Here is a 21,467-nt window from a genome sequence, read left to right as displayed (position 1 = left end):
TATGTCTTCCACTAGCAACTCTTCTATAACTGGCTCTGGCTGTTCCAGGAAAAGCACCTCTACGTATTCTCTTACTCCTCAGCTATCACTGGTAGCCTACGGCCAAGTCTCCCTGTTACTAACTGATATCCCCTTCCCCACAGATCTCTTATCAATATCTTGGCATAATTCAGTCCAGGACTTCAACTTGAATCTTGTCTCGACATATAACATTCTTCCTTTTGCTCTTTGAGAGGCTTTCTTGGCAGCCCAGACTCTTTTTTGTAGCACCTCTTTAAGTCTGGTACCCACTAATATGCGTGCCTTCATTTAGGTAATTCTACTGTGACTTTAGCCTTCTCACATTCTTTAATAATGATTTGTCAATTCCTCTGGGTCAGCGATGTTGGCAAGCCGTCCACCAATAACTTCTGCAAACCGGATACATCATCATCCCCTTCTTCAGGTAATGACTCTACCAGGTCTGACCAAGTTTGGTTTTGTTATCTCAAAAGATATAAAGTGGTCTGATATATACAGAGTGATTCAAAGAAACGGGAAATTTTGAAAGTTGGGTTGGTAGCCGTGGGCGATTGGTACCACTTGATAAGTGACGCCAGCCTCTCTAACCTAACCTGCCATTTAGTTGTCATGGATCCTTGGAGTGGTGTGCAACGTGCATTTGCTATCTAAGCGTTTTACAAAAACGATGACAGTGTGGAGGGAGTGCGTAGAGTATTTCGCCAGTCATTTTAATCTGCACGACCATGTTCCATCAGCACATGCAATTAAAACATGGATATCTAATTTTGAGAACTGGTTCGGCAATGAAAAAGAAACCTCCAGGCCATGAGGCGAAACCGTCCGTACACTACAGAATGTTCAAGCTTTACAAAATGCTGTCACACAAAATCCACATTGGTCAATCCGTCGTCTCTCAGCATCTTTACAATTGCATAGTTCAAGTGTTCGAAGAATGTTAGTGAAGAACTTGCAATTCCACCCATACATGTTGCAGATCATCCAGGAACTGAAACCGAACGATGCAGTTGTGCGAGCACAATTCTGTAATGTAATGCTTCAGAAGATAAATCATAATGAAGAGTTTGTTCACGAACTGTGGATGTCAGACGAAGCGCATTTCCACCTCAGTGGATTTAACAAGCAAAATTTCAGATACTGGCCACAAGAAAATCCTACGCAGCTACACCAGCGTCCGTTGCACAGCCAGAAAGTGATGGTGTGGTGTGCTATGTCATCTTACGGTGTTAACGGCCCTTATTTTTTTGAGGGTGACAATGGTCTTGCGATTAGTGACGTCGGCTCATTTACGTAACCATGCTTGAAACCTTTATTGTGGAACAACAAAAGAGATTTCCACCAATTCTTAACACAGCCTGGTTTACAACAAGACTGAGCAACGTCACATACTGTATGAATATGGATGGCAGCTGTACGCCGATTGTTTGGACAACAACAAACAAATGCCACCATTTCGTGAAATGACACATTAGATGGCCTCCCAGATCGCCTGATCGCTCAGCTTGCAATTACTTTTTATGGGGTCACCTTAAAAGCAAAGTGTTCCACAGTAGACCTGCTACAATGGAAGAACTGAAGGCAAAGATCCGAGAAGCAATTGCGGAAATTCCAGTTGAGATGTAATGTCAAACCATGAACAATTTAACGAAGAGACTTCGTGAGTGTTTACATAGAAGAGGGGGGGAGGTCACCTGCCAAGATGTGTTCTTTAAAAAATAAACTAAAATGTATGTATCCTAAAATGGCAATATTTGTACAATTACATGAAATAAAATTCATTTTCTAAAAAATTTTTCATTAACGTTATTTAATTTTTTTTAATTTTCAGTTTATTTGAATCACCCTGTACTATACTTTCATCTTCTAACACCCTTCAATTGCAGACTGTCGACACGTGTTCTTTGGAAACAAAAGTTAAATCCCTGAGCCAAAAGGTCAGATCATTGTTATTCATGCATATTAATCTCCATGCATTAATTTTTTTCCATCGGGTACTGTACTTTTATATTGCAGACTGTGCCCGCAAACTTGGGCGATTTAGCGTTAGTCTCCTACTAAGATTGCCTTCTTCTCTCTGAATTTCAGTTCTTCCAGAAAGTTCACATAGCTCCACACCTGTATTGTTAGAATGATATCCTGCAAATATAACAGTGTCACCCAGATTTGTCCACACAAAGCCAGCACCACTACATGTTCCAACTGGGCTCCCCATAGAAGGAAAACAGGTTGCTGCTGCAATCATCTCATCTTTAATCCATTCAGGTCTGCTTACTTTTGAAATATTGAGCTCGGCCACTGCAACAATATATGCATGCAGTGCCCTCCAAGCATGCATTGTGTGACCATCAGCTATGATTGGTGTTGTCTGTAGAATGTTCATTTAGAGGGCACACATTTTCTGGTTCAAAGGCCCTCCGAACCACATATCGCATTAGTCGTTTGGTCCATGCACTGTGCACTTTTGTGGCCTGCCTGAGCCCCAACATCCGAAGTATCTATCCTTGGGAACTCTTGATGTAGGCATGGCAGTGTATTCGTATGAGTTTCAGCACTGCCTGGTATGTTGTAATTACTGTCACATTTTTTGTTTACCCATACACTGTCTAATAGATGAAATCTTAAAATTCATCTGTCCCTTGAATAATTTGTGCACAATAATTTGTTTCAGGTGCACGATAGTTCTTCGCTCACCTGTTGTCCTCATGTCAACCTGGTGGTCTGTTACCTTATTGTGCAAAGGTTTCAGCCTTTATCTGAATGCACAGTTCATCCTTGTTTCCTTTTCTGAGCAACAACACTTCTCCAGTTCCCTCCCGGGTTACAGTCTGTTTCATTGTTCGTAAAAGATTCACATAGGATCTATCCTCAGCTTTAACAACTATGGTATGACTGTCTTCCACGGATGGGGTGGCATATTTAATCCCTGGATCCTTGATCTCTTGGGATGTAGCTTCTAATTTTGGAATTAAGACACGTATTTGATCTTCTCAGTCTCTTTTTTTAGATAAACTAGTGTATTCCTGAATAGATGCCCAGCCTACCTCCAGGTAGCATTAAAGTTGCTGTCTTAACTGACTAGAGTATCTTTTTCATGGCTTTCAAGATACCATTACTGTGTTTTCTTCCTCTCTGGCTGTTTTGTAGAAGTTGGTGTACTTATTCGCATGGCACACAGATTGCTGCCTGCCTATAGTAACTGAATCGTTATTTACTGTCACCAGAGACCACCCCAACCACACTGTGGATAGAGCGATCTCATCTTTCTGATTGGCCATTTGTCACAGAAAATCTCCGTCCCCTTCATCTGGTAGATTCTCAGCTTTGGGGAACCTTTGAAATTATTTCCACCGGCCATCTTCTAGCAGCTAGTGCAACCAAGACCTCAATAGATAGATCCATAACTGGTTGGTCTCTTATTAGTCTCTTGTTAGTCTTGTGTTGTCTGTGTGATAATTGTCAAGGGCAGTGACAACTCCTTCAGACCCTTAAAACCCTTATATATTTGACATATCTCCTTCCCATGGGTCGTAACATACTTTGCCAGTCCTGCACCAGAGTTTTGTTAAACACCAGTAGGCCCAGTTGACTGATGAGTACATACATAGTCCCCATTGCTGATTCTTCCTCTTCTGATGACATCTGACTACATTGTTTTTCCCTTACTGTACTCTCTTCGGCTTAGGAGGTGTCAGGGAACTTTGAGCTACCCGGTTCCACTGGTAACCTGATTATTCAAAGTGAATCCTCATTAATCATGTTAATATCCTTAATTATTAAATCATTAACTACTCCATTAATGAAAGAATATTAATAACAATAGGAATTTTGGCAAAAATAGGAATGCCATTTCACCTTGGATTACCAGGAACAATAAATATAAGATGAAGCAAATGCATAATATTAATAATCAAAAAAATCAACCCAACAATTTTAGCTGCTTAAATAATTAGCCCTTCTCTTTTTCTGTTTAGCCTCTGGAACAAAGATATTACTTGAGAGGGTGAATGACTGTACAAGTGTAGTCTTGTACAATCTCAAGTCAACCATTCCTGAGGTGTGTGGTTAATCGAAACCCAAACTACCAAAGAAAATCAGTATCCAAGATCTAGTATTCAAAAAGTTAATATTTAATAATTATTTGACCAATCACAGGAATAATTTCAAATTCTTGTATCATTATCATTTATCAAAACAATTTTATTCTTCTCAATTTTCTCAAACTTCTCAATTTAATGATAATAAACACATTAAGCAAGAACACATTAAAATTTTATTAACCAAAGTTAACAAATTTTACCAAGTAATAATTTTTAATTAACAACTTTTATCAGTAAGAAGATTACCTCCCTCCAATAATACAATTTTTAAAGAATAATTATCAAATCATCAATAAACTTCACAATAATTATCCCAATAGTATATAGTGTCATCCATCTTACTGAAATATCTTGATCTAAATATAAATATAATCTTACAAATAACCAGATCAATAAAATAAAGTTAAAATAAAAATAAAGAGAAACAATCATTTTAATCTAATAGGGATCTCCCAATAACATTATCAAAAATAAATTAATTAAAATAATTAGAAAAAAAAATAGAGAGGTAAATGATTACCTTAAATAAATTTACAATTTACTTACCTAAATAACCATCCCATTCAATTGGAAAGATGAATCTTCTTAACTAACCACAAAGATATTGGAACCCTATACTTCATCTTTGGATTATGGTTAAAAATATTAGGAACCATAAAAAGAATTATTCTAATAAAATTGATCAATAATTAAAAATTACAAAGTGTATAATGTAGTTGTTATATCTCGTGCATTTATCATAATTGGAGGATTTGGAAATTGACTGATACTAATTGGAGCACCAGATAGACTTCTCACAAATAAATACGAGGTGTGATTATTAAATGAGACCAATGCTGCTACAGAACTGTGCATGTGCCAAATTCGTACGACCGACAGATGCGTGAAGCCTTCTTTCAAAAGAATTGTTGTCAAATTTCATATGCAGCTTAAAAAAACCGCTACTGAAACTTATCTTGGGTTCGAGGGCTGAGAAGACATTGAAGGTGTTTGCCCAGGTGTGATCCGATCTGACAGTCTGTTATGTGTGATTGCTGGAACTGTAGGAATTAACAAAGAGTGTGTAAGGCAATTTTACATAACAATTTTAATATGCAAGAAGTGAAAATGTTTGTTCTGACACTTTGAATGCCATTGAAAATGACACAAACTTCTTGGAAAGAGTGAACATGTGACGAATCTTTGTTTTTCACTTATGATCCAGAAACTAAGAGTCAATCCATTCATTAGAAGGCCCCAACAGAGAGCTAAAAAAGCTCAAATGAGTAAATCAAAATTCAAAGCAATGATTGTTTTTTCGATATTCATGGGATTGTGTTCCTTCACTAGGTTCCAGAAAATCAAACTATTAATCAACATTACTACCTTGAGGTCCTTGCTCAACTCCATGAAAAAATAATAAAACGACCCAAATTGTGGAAGAACAACTCATAGGTTCTTCATCAGGACAATGCACTGGCTCACACTGCATTGTCTGTCAAGACTTTTTTAGCAAAGTATAGGATTCCAGTGTTAGACCATCGGCCTTATTTGTCTTACCGGGTATCATGTTACTTTCTGGTATCATGGTACCTGGTATCATGTCCCTATCATGGTATCATCTTACTTTCATGTTACCTGGTATCATGTCATGTCTGTTTCCCAAGGTCAAATCTGCATTAAAAGGGATTTCATTCAGACTGTGAAGCTGTGGAGAAAAAGTGGCATGCATCATGAAAGAGCTCACAGAGAAAGACTTCCAGCACTGTTTCGAACAATTGAAAATTCACATGGACTGTTGTAGGGCTAGAGGAAGGAGAGTGTATATTGAAGGGAATAACTAAATATGTATAAATTTAAAACAAAATACTTTACAGCATTATTCTCATTATTTAATAGCCACATCTCTTAATAATAAGATTTTGATTTTTACCTTGTACCTCAATCAGTTATCTTATTAATTTCAAGATCAATTGTAGGTTCAGTTTCAGGAACCGGATGAACAGTGTATCCACCCCTATCAGCACAAATTACACTTTCACTTTCAATCTTTGTTCATAGATTTAAGAATTATAATGAAAAAAGATTTAATGTTTCAAAATTTCAGCTTAGCAAACTTGTATATAGAAATTGAGTTAGTAAAATTTGTATTTCGTACAGCATTTTATGTCAAGACAAAGAATTAATCTGAAATCTGGAAATACCTTAAGTAAAAATTATTCTTCCTGATATGTTTCTAGTGGGAGTCTGTCTGTTGATATATCAAGTCAAGTGGAAACATTAAATCAGTCATTTAATGCAGTCACAAAGCATCGTAATGGGAAAAAGATAATTTATGGAGAAATGGAACCTGTTTATGAAAATGTTGATCCTTTCCAGTTGAAACCAAGAAAATCACACCAACGAAGTTTAAGAAAACATAAATATGTTGTAAGTATATATATATATATATATCATTCATACAGCCATAAGTCACCAAGTTTCTTCCCCCTCTCACTATCTCTCTGTGTGTGCGTGCACAAGCGCGCGCGCGCGTGTGTGTGTATATGTATGTGTGTACATATTTGTTTGACAGAACACCAAATGAAAGATTTACATCTATAAATTATTTTATTAATTAAAAAGACTTCATTCATTTTTTACTTAAACCATTAAATATTTTTACTTTTACGTTTTTTTTTAATTTTAAAGTAATGTTCATTTCTATTAAGTCTAAAAAAAACTTTATAATTATTGAAAAAGGTAAATTATTGAAAATTTATTTCTTGGATGAGTGCTATGAGATTTAGGCTGGTCAGACTACCTTGGTTCCATCTGTGGCATCATGCCTGGTACCTTTCTGGTAGTTGGAAGCTTCTTTATTGGGGCTCTGAGGAGTGATTAACCCTCTCATGTGCAAGTAAAACTGTCACTCTAATCCTTAATAAAAAAGTCTAATTCAACCTAATTGTAAGGAATGCAGACATTATTCTTAAAAATAATTTTCCAACTAATTTTCTTCAAGATCAAGTAATTTTTTGTTAAAATTCTCCCAATGATATTTGAAAAAAGATAGTTGTAAGACTGAACATAGTAAAACAAACACAGGTAGAATTGAGAAGTTGGATTATTTTTTTTAATTAAGAAGCTTTTTTTAAATATGTTAAATTGAGTGTTGTTTGTTGTTATCAACATGAATATTCTATATGAAATTTTTATTAAATGATCATCTGAATATTGTTAATTGTAAACTGTATCACAAAATCATTGCAATATTGAAGATGATTACAATAAAGAACAGTTACTAACATTAAGACTGACTTAGTACAGTAGTTTACCTTTCCATCAAGTAACTAACTACAAGCAGAATTCATGACTCATCAGGCAGCTTACCTGCTGGGCTACCCATTGCTTCAGTAACAAGCAGCAAAGCCATTGATGGAATAGTTTCAACTGACATGCAAGACAGATGTCTGTGAATGCAAAATGTTGTGCACTTCACCTCTTTCAATTGTAGAGCAGCAACTTTGAATTTTTTCTGTAATAAGTGTTGCAGAATCTATGGAATGCAGGCAGACAGCAAGTTCAATCAAATATATTTCAATAAATGAAAATTCCTTCACCTACTTCTCATTATAGAAATGAAAACAAATTTGTCAAGAAATCCTCAACCAGCGCAACGTTTTTTACAAGATTTCCTGAACATGTTACAAGTTACAAGGGAACTTCCAACTGATATTCAGTCATTCCTTAGGATAGTGGCAATACTGAAGTGGAACATTTCTACCAATCTTAGCCAAAAAGTAATCTGTTCTGTGGTTGAAATCCAATATCATAAACTTACATATTCTTAACACAGACTTATTAAAGAATGATTGTTGTGTTCTAGTCTATGCTGATACAAGAAATACAAAGTAATCCAGTAAAACCAGTCAGGAATAGCTTTACAAATGGTTGAAATGCTATCTTCAGGGCAGTCCCAGGAAGACATGTGGCTCCTAGCATGGAGAATTATTTTAATTATTGTTACTAATCTTATTCCAATAATAATCTTATTCCAATCATAAGATAGTAATCTTATTCCAAAAATAAACTTTTTTTAGCAGCAGACATTCATCTAAGTACAGATCTATTAATACCTTTAAATCACCACCTAGTTACAAAAGTAAATTTTAACATGTTGAAAGCGTTTTTGGTATGAAAGTGTATAGTTACTGCTGTAAAAAGAATCCTATTTTCAAGTGCAAACGGTCCTATAATAGATTTTCAAGTGCGTTGTTGTAGCATAGTTGCTTTTAGATACTTATTAACAACAGTAATAATGTAGAATTTCTCGAAGTACTGAAACATATGAAAATAAAATGTTTCTTTTATTTACTTTGATACTTAAAGCAAAAATCTTCCTTCATGCACTCTTTTCAAAGTACAAAATATTTCATAATTCTTTGAAGGGCATCAGCTATGATTTTTAATTACTTGGGTGAATTTTATCCCTAATCCATTTATGGTGAGTTATGGTAGGAAAAAATGTGGTGGAAAAAAATGAGAATAGAGGTGTAGGAAATGAGCTGGCAATCTAAATGTTGCTGAATCAGTAAATGATGGCGGGGAAACATAAATCCATAAAATGTCTAGAGTGGGCAGGAATTAACTCCCTATTGAAAATTAATAACTTTTTTAAGTACCAACATTATCCACCAGTTTCTGTAAATGGATGGGCATGTTTGTGACAGACTTCTGCAGATAATCCAGCAGTGTGTTTCCAAGAATTTGGCAAATTTGCTCCTCCAATTCATAGAGTTTTATGTTTTGTGCAATAAAGTTCCTCTTTCATCCACACCCACAGGAAGAAATCGCAGGGCGTTAGGTCAGGACTTTTTGCTGGCCATTCAAGGACAGGACTTGCAAAATGAAGCGGAGCCCCATCTTGCATAAAGATTAAGTTGTTGTAATTGTTCCATGTGGATACAGTTACGTGAATATAATCTTCAAGCATATCAAGGTACTGTTCTGTATTCATGTGCCCCAAATGGGATAATGAACCCACAACTTTTGTAGATGTCATGCCACACCCAATGTCACTCTGTGACCTTTGGGTGATGTTTGCTTTTTTCAACAACCATCCTTGGATCCTCTGCTACCCAAAAATAACAATTGTTAATTCATCTGACCACAGGATTTTCCCAAAAATATCAGACCAAGTCTGCATAACAAGCAAGCATCATCTTCTTCCCATATTCCGACTGATGATCAGTTTTCTGGTGATAATTCCTGACATTAATGTGATTTCCATGGATGAAATTCAACTTTCTTCAGAACAGTTTGGATTGTGTGTTGGGTTAAACCACTTTTGCGAGATGCCTGTCTTTGTGAGTGAACATTTCCTGAACCGCTTGCATATTTTCCTCCATCCAGGATGTTGAGGGGCAACCACATCTCCTAACATCTGATAGACCCTGTATCCCTTAGCTTAGAGTGGCAATTCCTTATGGTCTTTGCATCTACCGAGGCATGAGGTCCTTTCACACTTTACCTTGTACCATGGACTGTCATACTTCATACCAGGATACCACCAGCTGAGGCCACTCACACATGGTTAGGACGTTGCACCATGGTCCACTACTGATACCTGTAAACATAAATGAGATATCATGTAATAAATTCTACCACTGTAAGGAACAAAATGCTTTTTGTTTCATGAAAATTGGTTAAGTATTAAAAAATTTATAAACTTTTCAACAGGGAGTTATTCCTGCTCACCTGGTATGTTCTGTCTAGCAATAAGTTTAATAGCTTCAACTTCCTGGAATCATAACTGTTCACTCAATTCTTGGCAATAGTTATTGCATGTTTGTTAAAAAAACATAAAGATAAATTAACTAATTTGTTCTTTTTTCATAAAAATTATTAGTTTTTTCAAAAATTGCAATAGTTAAATCCATGTTTGTTCCATTACTAATAAATCATTTCCATTATTTTCACATGACAGACAGCCTAAAGCAAATAGCATGATACTCAGAAATAGCATTGTTCTAATGCATGGCCCCAATGTGCAAATTGCACAGTCTGTGCTTCAGTAGTTGAATGTGATATTTTCAATCATTCTCTATTACAAATCTGAAATCTCTCATCCCACACTGGTTAACAAAATTTAATTTTTTCTTTGTTAGATTCCAACAGTAGTCAGCAAACATGTTTGGGTTCCATTTTCCTTGGTATCATGTTTCCATTGTAGCTTAACATGTTACACCCAATTTCTTTGTAGATTTGCAGTTCACTCAAGTTATTTGTAGACTGAACTTAAGGTTGCCATGGAAGTTGTTTACCACGTTTTGGAATGATTTCCATGCAGCAACCTCCTAGTCATTCAAACATTCTTCAAACGCCTGAAGCATTCATTAGTTTTCTTATTTGTGGTTTTCTATTTTAACATCCTCTATTTTAACTGAAACCCTGCACCATTACGATCCATTAATGTGTAGTGATGGAAGATAAAACTTTTTCTGGATTTATTAATTCCTGACTAACAATATTCTTCTCTCCTACAATCAGTACCTCTTTCCTTCATCACTGCTGTTTTATGAAATTGTTTTTCCTATCTCTGCTGGTCCCACTCACACAAAAAGCACAGAACTTAGTGTATCCAATTTGCAATCCAAGTAAAAGCACTATTAATTTCAGATCTCCACAAATATGCACAAATATATTATATATATTTCTCTTACTAAATCCTGCTCAATATAAGATTAATATTTTCATAAGACTCCTTCATGTGAACAATGTATGCTAATTGTATTGATGGGTATTTATTTCCAGTGTGAAGTAGAGAACAGCTTTCAAACTAAGCTTTGACAAGTGAATAAAAAGTCACCATTCGTGAGGATGGTGCATATTCCCAAAGCTTCCAGTGAGTCCACACCATTACAGTGTTCTAAGTTTTTGTACTGAGAGTAGAAATGTTTAAATTCTAACTGTCTGTCACGGAAAGCACCTATTTTTGTGTTGAGTTGTATAGGATGCCATCCATTCAGTCTTGATGCCTGTATTTCTTCTTGATTCTTTGATAAATTTAGATCATTTAATTCTGACTGATTAATTAAATGGGGTTCAGTAGAATAAAAAGTTTGGATCTCTTTCTTCATCTCCTGATAGTCAGCACAAGATTCAACATATAAAGCTATTATCCCTGATATTTTTTATTACATAGAAATAAGTCTGTGGTATGATCCTTTGGTTCTCTCCAAACCATTGGAATTGTAAACGGCATGTGACAAGATCCATTTAGCCAACAAGTCAACAATGTTACACAAGAAGCACAGCAACTAATTACACAATAACTAACATTGTTTAAAAAGAAACACTTTATAAACACATTAATTTAATAAACTTACTCATTTTACTGAATACCTGCAAATACAAACGCCAACTATAAAATTAAGTGTTGCACACACGAGAACTTGCACTTGAATGCAAATTAAAAATATTTTTCTACTCTGTATTAACAGTTGATATGTGATATGTTTATAGTAAGTGATAATAGGAAGAATAAGTCACATTATTGTTCATTTTAATTAGCGTGTAAATAATAAACATGATTACTAATGTCTAACAAATCAATTAAGGAACTATAGTAGGAACTGAAGTACATAATAGGAACTATAATAAACAAAAGCTATATAGTTGATAATACTATAATAAAATACACTGACAAAGTGATATGCTTATGGAGTTCATGCATGGTTTACTACTACCTGCTGAAAATAAGAATGATAGTTACAAAAACCTAAGCCTGATAGAAGAATTCTGATTCCATATTTGAAATCAGCATGAAAAATTAAGAATCAGTTATTCACTCTCATTTAACAATTTAACAAAATCATTGTTGATCAGTGTAATTGAACAATAATTTAGAAGCTTAATTTACTCACCACACTACACAAACTTTTGTTGACTAATTTCTACTGAGAAAAAGACAATAACAAAAACAAAAATGCACTACACTAACATACATAAAGATTGTCATTTTTAAGAAAGTTTCTAACTACCTTACACTTGCCAAATCTGGCAGTAACATAAAATTTGATTAGTCTGAAAAGACATTCAATTCAAAGATGCTGCTACTTGCTACTTACTCTAAATAACTGTAATAATACTGAAGTTATATTATTATATTTCATTTTGATAAATGATTTAAGCAGTCTTACTTATTTTATTTTAGACAGAAGATAGTGTAGGAACTTGGGAGACTACAGAGTTGTGGGATTTACCAGAGGAAATTCAAGATGATCATGCTTGGCCAGAAAAAGTAAGACAAGTTTTTCAATTATGCTTTAAAGACTTCAACATTTCATCCTAAAGATAACTATTTCTAACGTAATTTTTAAATTTCTGAATATAATTATTATACTGGTACTATTTTTTATTTATTTTATTTTTTATTAATATTTTTACTATTATAATGGCTGTGATATTACTACTATTTCTATTCAGCTTGCTTTACCAAAATTCATTCTCAGTAAAAATGCTAATTTCTTCCTCACTTTTAAAATGATCCATCTAAAGTCTAGAGTTTGGCAACTCTGAAGAAATCATATCTGATATGTTGACTTAAAATTACATACTTTGGTGATTTACAGTTAATATAAATTTAATTATATTTATTTAATTATTAAACAGATAATACCCCAACCTTTATTATAAAAATAAAACTTAAAAAGTAATTTCATTACTAATCAAATGAATAGTAACAACAGGTAACACTGTTGTTAGTGCCTGTCTTAAAAAGGTTAGGAAACCCTTTTTAATATACGTACTGTTTATTTTATACGTGCTGTTTTAAATAATTTTGTTTTTACAAATCATTTTTTCTTCAAGAAGATGAGTTGATGTAGAAATTTTAATGTTTGAGTAAAATTTATATGTTGTCTTTGTAATACAAAGCATTTGCAATATAAATCAGTTTCGTATATAATTACAATGCATTTAAGTTGGGAGTAAACATCACCACAGATGACTGTCCTAGTTTAACAGGAAAAAGTTTAGGTTTATTAAAAAGAAGAATCTGTTATGATTCGCAGCCACAACATGAGATAATTTTTCTGCACTGCCTTTTCATTAAGAAGTGCTTTGTTTTAAAATTGACTTATATCATTAATGTTGTAACAAAAAAGTAGTGAGTTTCCAGGGACAAGCCCTAAATCATAGGCTCTTTACTGAATTCTTAAGATATTAAAAGTGAATTTTTCAAAATATTATACCATGCAGATGTGAGGGCTTAACAGTTTCACCACAAACTACCACTGCTCAAACAAGCACCACTGCACCTTACAACGGCCTGCCCACATGATGCACTATAAAAGACCTTTATGACCATGATTAAAAGTATTTGCCCACCCCTAATTTACACACAGGCACTACACATAACATTAATAATCAGTTCATAGAAACAAGCATAACATACAAATTTTACAATATGAAATCTACAAATACAAAACATTGTTTGTTTGTTAAAACAATGATAGAATCTTAACAATGTTGTTTTGTATGACTTAAAGTTTGTTAAACTTTGTTTGTATGTGACACTGAAGAAGAAGCTAAAAAAAGGTAATTTAAATCATAAACAGGTAAATTTAAATAGTGATTTGTTAAACTTAAATATGTAAGTATTTAAATTTCTAGATAGAAACAAATAACTTTGAAAAATTAATCACTTATGACTGGTTTGTTTTTAATGTAAACTGAAGTATTCAAATATGCAAATTCCCCAACTTACAAAAATCAACTTAACAACTTGGCTACTTGATTTAATTTATAATTTAAACTTATTTAATGCCATGGGTAAGCCAACAAAAAAAAAATGAATGAAAAATCAAAATTTACAAGAAACATAATGCAAAAAACTAATCTTGGTTGAGAGAGTTTTAAGTTAAGTTGAGAGTGCATGAAAAAGAACATCGGCTTAATCTGATTCTTGAGAAATATCACTGCTGAGCCTCACTTTAATACATGTGAGTTATAACATTTGGGTTATAGAAAGGATCTTATAAGTTGTTTTTAATGAAACTTATATTTTAGATAATGAAAGCACAGTAATCAAATCACTTGTTGATGACTACATCTCAAGCAACAGTCGCTCATAGGAAAATAATTATCGCAGAAGAGGCTACAGTGATAGTTCCTGGGCTCAGATAAAGTAATTGCTCTTACTGTTGCTCAGATAAAGTATTACCTCCTAATGGAAATTTGAAAATCATTAATTTTTATTAAATGAATACTTTTATGAATGAACAATTGTTTTAGGTAGAAACTGAATGGACTAATTCTGAGAAACATGATATAGACTCGCATACCAATAATATGTATTCTGGACATAAAAAAACTCACAGTAGAAAACATCATCACCGCCACCGACACTCTGATCAACGCTACCAACAACATTATCAACAATTATCACAGACTCGGTCATTGCAACAAGCACCACTAGTACATTCGATGCAACTACAGCAAACACAGTCACAGTTTCTCCCGCAAGAGCAACAACAATTACAGCAAGATCAGCTCCAGCAGCAGCAGCAACAACTGTTTCAGCAGCAGCAACTGTTTCAACAGCAGCAACAACTTCAACAGCAGCAACAACTTCAACAGCAGCAACAACTTCAGCAACAACAACAACAACAGCTTCAGCAACAACAACAACTTCAGCAACAGCAACAGCTTCAGCAGCAGCAGCAACTTCAACAGCAGCAAATTCTACAACAGAAACAACTACAACAGCAACTACTACAGCAACAGCAACTTGGTCAACCCATAGTTCAACCAAAACTCCTTGATCCAAATCTTCCTCGAAGAAAATTATCTGGTGAGGCAAAAGAAACTCAGGAGATACAGTTAAGTCAGGTAAGATATAATGTTGTAAACATTTTTTTCACAGTGTTTGCAAAAGGAAAAAACCTTTTCCATTATTTTTATCTTTTAAAAAATGATCTCTTACAAGTTACAATAGCTACTTTAAAAAGAAATATCCCAAATGAAGTGACAATAATAAATAACAATCAGCAGAACACATGAGGAAAATCATACACAAATGTATGTTTAAAAAATAACCAGTTCTACTTGCCTTAGGTTTTGATCATTAAGGAATGTAAAGGCATCCAAAATGTTCGCATACATTGTACCTACATTTAAAATTATTTCTTTATATTTCCAGAACAGTAGGTTTAACCTTTCTACTACCTTTCTACTATAGTAAGTTCGACAATATTTAATTATTTAAGCCAAGCTTTTTATTTGTTCTATTTTAAAAAACTCGTGTCTATCTATTATGTCATGAAAATTTTGTTTGTATTCAGTTATAAACTTGCATTAGTAAGTCCATTTTGCATTAGCCTCTAATTAAATTTTTGCATAACATTAGAAATATGGTGATTTTATTTTCTACTTCCCTGTTTAGATCTAAATGTTGTAAACAAACTTTGTAAAATATAGTAATTTTAAACTACTTTATTTTGAAATAATGGCCTTTTCTTATTGAATCTTATAATTATTTTTTTGGGATTGCTGTTGTGTTCAAAACATTGAGATGCTTTTCAGATAATTTATGTTTTTGATTTAGCATTAATTCATATCCTACACCATAATTAAACTGCTTAAAAATATTTGTCAGTAATATCCCCTGTAATTTGTTGATATAATGCAAACCTCATTATAATGCAATCTTATAGTGTTACAACCTCTAAAACATTTCAAAGTCTATCTAGTTGTTTTGTCAGCGTCATAAATATATTCATTTTCATTAATAAAAGTAGCATATATATTCCATATTTTCTCAACAAAAAGGGCTACACATTAATTTATTGCTCTACACAACCAGCCTGAAACCACTTTATTTCTCATTTTTCTTAGTAATTAATTACTTGACTTTGTCAGGTTGCCTACAACCATTACAAATTAATGTGCTTGAACATTTAACTGATATTATATTTATTTGAAATAAATAAAATTATTTTTATATTTAGTTCCTTTTGTTTACATTTATCATGCTTAATAAAAAGTATGTATACTTACTCTATAAATAATTATAATATTAATAATTTATATTACTGTTATTTATATTACTAAAGTATATTATATTATACATTATAAAGTTTATTCAAATATGATTTGCCGAAATTTCAAAGTCAAATTTCTATGAATTTGCTATGAAATTTTCTATTTCAGAAATCAAAATAAACAAATAAGGGTTTAGGGTCTAATAACTGTATTAAAATAACAAATTTAGTTAACTAAATGTGAAAATAGCATGCTATCTATTAGTAAATGTAATTTGTATAAATAACTAAGAAATTACAATATTTGATATTGTAATATTACTATATTTTATGATATTACTATGATATTATTAATACATTTTCATATAATTACATTATTATATAAAAAATTTGACTTTTTCAGAAATTAAAATATGATAAAAAAATTTGGATTTGCTCTATTCTTTTTTAGAATATCTTATTTATAAAAGTCTTATAACTTATTTAAAAAGTATATTGCCAGTATTGCTACAAACCATAAACAAATATTTACTTCTATACTTATTCAAATTTATTAATTTGTCTTACTAGTTCCTATTTTACTCATAGAAGAAAAATTTGATGTTTTATATTGGCATTTCTAAGTCCTAAATGGATCCTTGCCGTAATCTGTTTACTATGATTCAGTTAGCACTATTCAAGCATTTATAACCAGTACATATTCACTTAAGGCACTATTGGGTGAATTGTCATTAAAGAATATAGTGTTAATTTGTGACATTGAATGTTTTATCAAACTTTGGCTGAAGAAAATTCAGCAGTTCTTTTGTGAGGCACTGTTCTTTTGTGATGTGACCAAAATTGAAATTTTATTCCTTTTGAATTTTTTACAGAGCCTTTTTCATTTCTTCATTGGCAATAATTTTTTTCAACTGATTAATTTTCATGTTTAACTGTCAAAACTTCATTAGAGGGCATACCTTTTTTACCCCCTGCATTTTTATTAGCAGTATACTGCATGCATTATGCTTGTGCTAAGATTTTTGTGTATTAATTGCATAATTATAATTGTGTATTTTTGTATAATTATGTTTCCTCAAATGTTTTCATAGTTTAAAGGTAGTCTGCTGCATTCTACTGATTGTGTTTTTTAGGTAATAATAGCCTGTTTAAAAGTCTCATATACATTATAGTTTTCCCTTCTTTATGACTGGATATTTAATTTTAAATTGTTTATTAACCTCTAAACCCTTACACAAAACAGAAATTGCATTTAATGGTAGTAAATTTTTAGTGATCTATGGAAAATTATTTCTTTCTTACAATCTAGGTAATTTTGATAATCAGTGATATTTTTCAGGTATTAAACAGGATTTAAGAGGGGCTGTTTTTATTGTATTATCCAGGATGTATTATGAGTATTACTGTTTACTGAATATTTTTGGTTATTTGTTTTTCAGTGTTGCAATGCATATTTTTTATTATAACTGATATTTATATTTTAACCACTTTTTAAAATCTAATTGACTTCGGTTTAGTAATAGTTGTTACTAAATTTAATAATTGTATGGTTAATCTCTAACTAAAGTCTTAATAACTTCACATATAAATAATCTTAATAAATTTCATTATTAAATAATATTTGCAAAACACTTCAGTTCTTTCAAAAAAATGTATTAATTCATGCTAACGAAAAATGAAACATTAAGCATTTTAAACTAACTACTTCTAGGTTTGAGAGAAGAAAACTATAAAAACAATTGTTAGCAATCTTCTTGAATCTTTTGACATTAAAATTTTGTAGGGCAAAGGATAAGCAAGGAGAGATTGACTGTAGAATAGAAAGATTTATGCAGTTAACTATGGTCTTATTTAATATTTCCTAGGCTTATTGACAACATATCCCCATCTGAGTGTCAGTTTTTGCACTTAATATATTATATCAAAAAAGGTCTAAAAAACAGTAGCACAGTTTTTCTGCATTATAATTTTGTAATTTACAGTTTGATCAGAGATAGTGTTGTTGTATCTAGATAATACAGTCATCTGTGGGTACATATTGCCAGTTGTTTGATAGTCTTAACCATTGCTAGGAAAAGTATTACTTTTAATTAATAATTAAAAGTGGCGGTTACCACGCCACCCCTCCGTACCTAGCCTTTATGGGCTTTACTAAAGCCATCTTCATCTTCAGAACCCTGGCAAAAATCATCTCTCAGCTTTGTTCTTGCCTCAGTCAGGATGACACTGATGCGAATACCAAAGGTGATACTCCCATCGGTGTACTATATCTATATCTAGTCTCAACAAGACTGAGTGACATGAAGGAACTGAAATTAAAATTGCAACTACCTATCCAATAGGTTAGAAGTTGAGTTCCAGTACGCAACCATAACACAACACAGGAAACAAAAATAAACGTAAAAATAAAACCAAATAAATAACACTACAAACACCTAAATTTTTAGGAAAGACCAGGCAGAATCCTGAATTACGTTGGCAATCTGTGCCATGACCAGAAAAAAATTGCATTACATATTTTTTAGGGGCGCCCTGCAGACATGTATGTTGTCCCCCATGCGTATAACTCCCACCCTCTGCCTCATCACATTTGGCCTGCCGTAAAGCATTGCAAAGTCAATTCATTCGACATCTTAGCAACATGACGCTGCTGCTTTTCTGACTGAATTAAATCTGTTTAACGCCTGCAGTCATAAAGATTGCCTTCCATGAAATAGTATGGTAACCTCCCATTACATTAATAATATAAGGCATTGAGTTCTTATAATACCTTCTTAGAAATACCTCGAAGTACTTTTGAACTTGAATATATTTAATATGATGGCCTGACTTCAATACATGAATCTGACACCTCACTGCCAAATGGTCTTCTCTGGACTGAATATCATCTTATATTGATAAACCCACAACTCAAGTATCCTGCATGCCTGGGTGGCTCAGAACTCAACCTCCGTTCACGAGCTTCTTTTGACCAGCAGGAGCTCATCGTCAACATAAGCAACAATGACTCCCGCCAGGCAATCTCAGCTGCAGAAGGGAATCAAACTCCACCACCCACAACAATGGACCCAGCATGCTTCCCTGAGGACAATCCTTGGACAGCATCTTGCCTACCCCATCCCCACCCACGTGGAGCAGCACATCCCAATGCCTGAAGTACTTGCATTACTCGCAGTTCACTATCAGTGCATTGTCTCTTTTGTAATTGAAAAACAACAGAAGACCACCACAGGTTATTAAACGCACCAAAGATGTTCTGGAAAATTCCCAGGACATTTCTCCTCACTAGCCCTTACAACACTCATCTCACTGAGTATGGCGTGTCCTCAGTTCACTTTCTGGGATGAAACCCATACTGATTTTCTATAAATAAGCTTTGTGAGATCACCCTGTCATTTATATGCAAGTACAGAACCTTTTCAATGACCTTACCAATAACTCCCCAGGGATCCTTGTTCCCCTGCTCATGCACAAAAGAACACCAGTAATCCCTCTTCGCCATCCGAACTTCACAAGTACTACCTGCCATTCCGGATCTCCCTTACATTTAGAAGCTCCCCACAAATGACTGACAGCCTGTTAGATTAATTCCTGCTTTACCATGGAGCAAGCCTCTCTTGACCAGAACTGCAGGGAATTGAATTTTCAGTGGCGTCAATAAAGGCCGTTGACAGACTCACTGGCCAGGTCCTCCAAATCCAGAACCTCCAGACTCAAATTCAAAACTCGAAGCCTGGCCAAATGAAAATCCACAGATCTGTTCCAGTTTGCATGCCTATGTAGAAAACGACCCTGCTGAACCAGAACATTACATTGGTACCTCACCCAAACCACTGGCAGTCACATAAAGAATCATCAAACTACCTTCCAGTTAAAACTTTGGCAAGGATATACCTACCAACATTAAAGTCGATGAAATACCTGATAACCATGTTGGGCTTAAGAAGCCCTTCTAATTCACAGATATCACTGGTGAAACTGCCATGCTACAAAAGTGATTAAGCATTCACTTGCGCACTTATGTCAGATACGAAAGTCGACCTAGGTTCGACTTTCATATCTGACTTACCGACCTTTAGAAAGTCAGAAATAATCTTAATGGTTTCCTTGTCAGTAATGACTAAATGCCTCTTGTTGAAGGACCACCTGAAATTCGTCCTCCATCTTGTTGCTGGATTTAGTGGTTGCTGCTTCCTTCGATTAAATTTACAAAGACCACCTCCGGTTGTTTTTGAGACAGACTTGCCTCTCGCCCTTTTCTTATAAAATATCTGCATACCGTTTATGCTGAGTAACTGTATAACTGGCTGTTGAGCCGGGACTGAAACAGGAACAGCCCCTCACCACAACCTCCTGAATCTCAGCTGGCTTAGCAGCTGCTAACTGGTCATACCCCTCTGCTAGAGCAGTCATGATTGACTTAAGCTCCTTTAATTTAGGAATGATTATTCTTCGAGCAATCCTAGAGTTCTCTATAATCTTCAACAACTCATCAAAGTGTACATAAATACTTTAGTGAGCACAATTAAACTTCCATCACCCCCAGCCAATTTCTCAAAATCTGGATGTAAACACTCTTTTCAGCCTGTGCAGACATTCCTCAACCTGCAGCTTCTCTTCTCCAGAAGACGAATTGTCAAATTGCCTGGACCTACCGTGTCATCTGCCTTCCCCTTCAAGCATGATATGAACGTAAAACAAAAACAAAAACTCCAAAACACTAAAAGAGAATACTGTGACCAAACAGAACACTCTAAAACACCAGTAAAAAATACAATGTGTTTTTACTAACAAGATCTGACTAATGGCAGATCTCTACAAAAATAATCAAACAAAATATATGCAATTTAAGAGCTGTTTTAAACAACTCTTATAAAAATAAACTAAAGAAACTAGAATAATTAAATTAATTATGTCGTAAACAATAAACAAGGACTAATGGCAGTCCTGATAAATTACCAACCCGAGGAGGTCAGTCTAAATAACTACCCACCTAAAAATATGGCCTAGAGAGCCTATTTGCTACCTAAGCAACAAAATTTATAAATTAATAAAATGGAAATATACCAAGTAAACAGAATGAAAAAATAACAAAACATACTTACACAATCTATCAAACAAAGAAAAATACTGGTATAAAATAATATACCAGTTCTAAAATTCCATAGCTCATACAAAACAAACCTAATCAAAGTACACCATTTATAAATGTATTACAACCAGACATCTTTCTAAAAATAATGTAATGTTTTGTTAATTGAATTTTTGATTCTATATTAGTCGACCACATAGCGTTTGTGAATAACTTTAACTGTTAACTTTATATTTTTAAAAATCTCTCTTA

General features: G+C 33.7%; 1 protein-coding gene across 2 annotated transcripts in view; it reads left to right on the top strand.

Annotated features, from left to right (window-relative positions):
* Positions 1-21,467, top strand: part of LOC142320499 (uncharacterized) — a 73,791-nt gene that overhangs the window by 31,268 nt on the left and 21,056 nt on the right. The window contains exons 5-7 of one of the 2 annotated variants that reach the window (XM_075358362.1): positions 6,338-6,527; positions 12,295-12,381; positions 14,376-14,972. In XM_075358362.1, the coding sequence (XP_075214477.1) occupies positions 6,338-6,527; positions 12,295-12,381; positions 14,376-14,972 (874 nt within the window). The remainder of the gene's footprint in view (positions 1-6,337; positions 6,528-12,294; positions 12,382-14,375; positions 14,973-21,467) is intronic. The other variant, XM_075358367.1, reaches the window with a different exon arrangement.

Source organism: Lycorma delicatula, chromosome 1 (assembly GCF_047948215.1).
Source record: "Lycorma delicatula isolate Av1 chromosome 1, ASM4794821v1, whole genome shotgun sequence".
Taxonomy (NCBI): Eukaryota; Metazoa; Arthropoda; class Insecta; order Hemiptera; family Fulgoridae; genus Lycorma; species Lycorma delicatula.
This window is presented reverse-complemented; position numbering and strand designations above follow the sequence as displayed.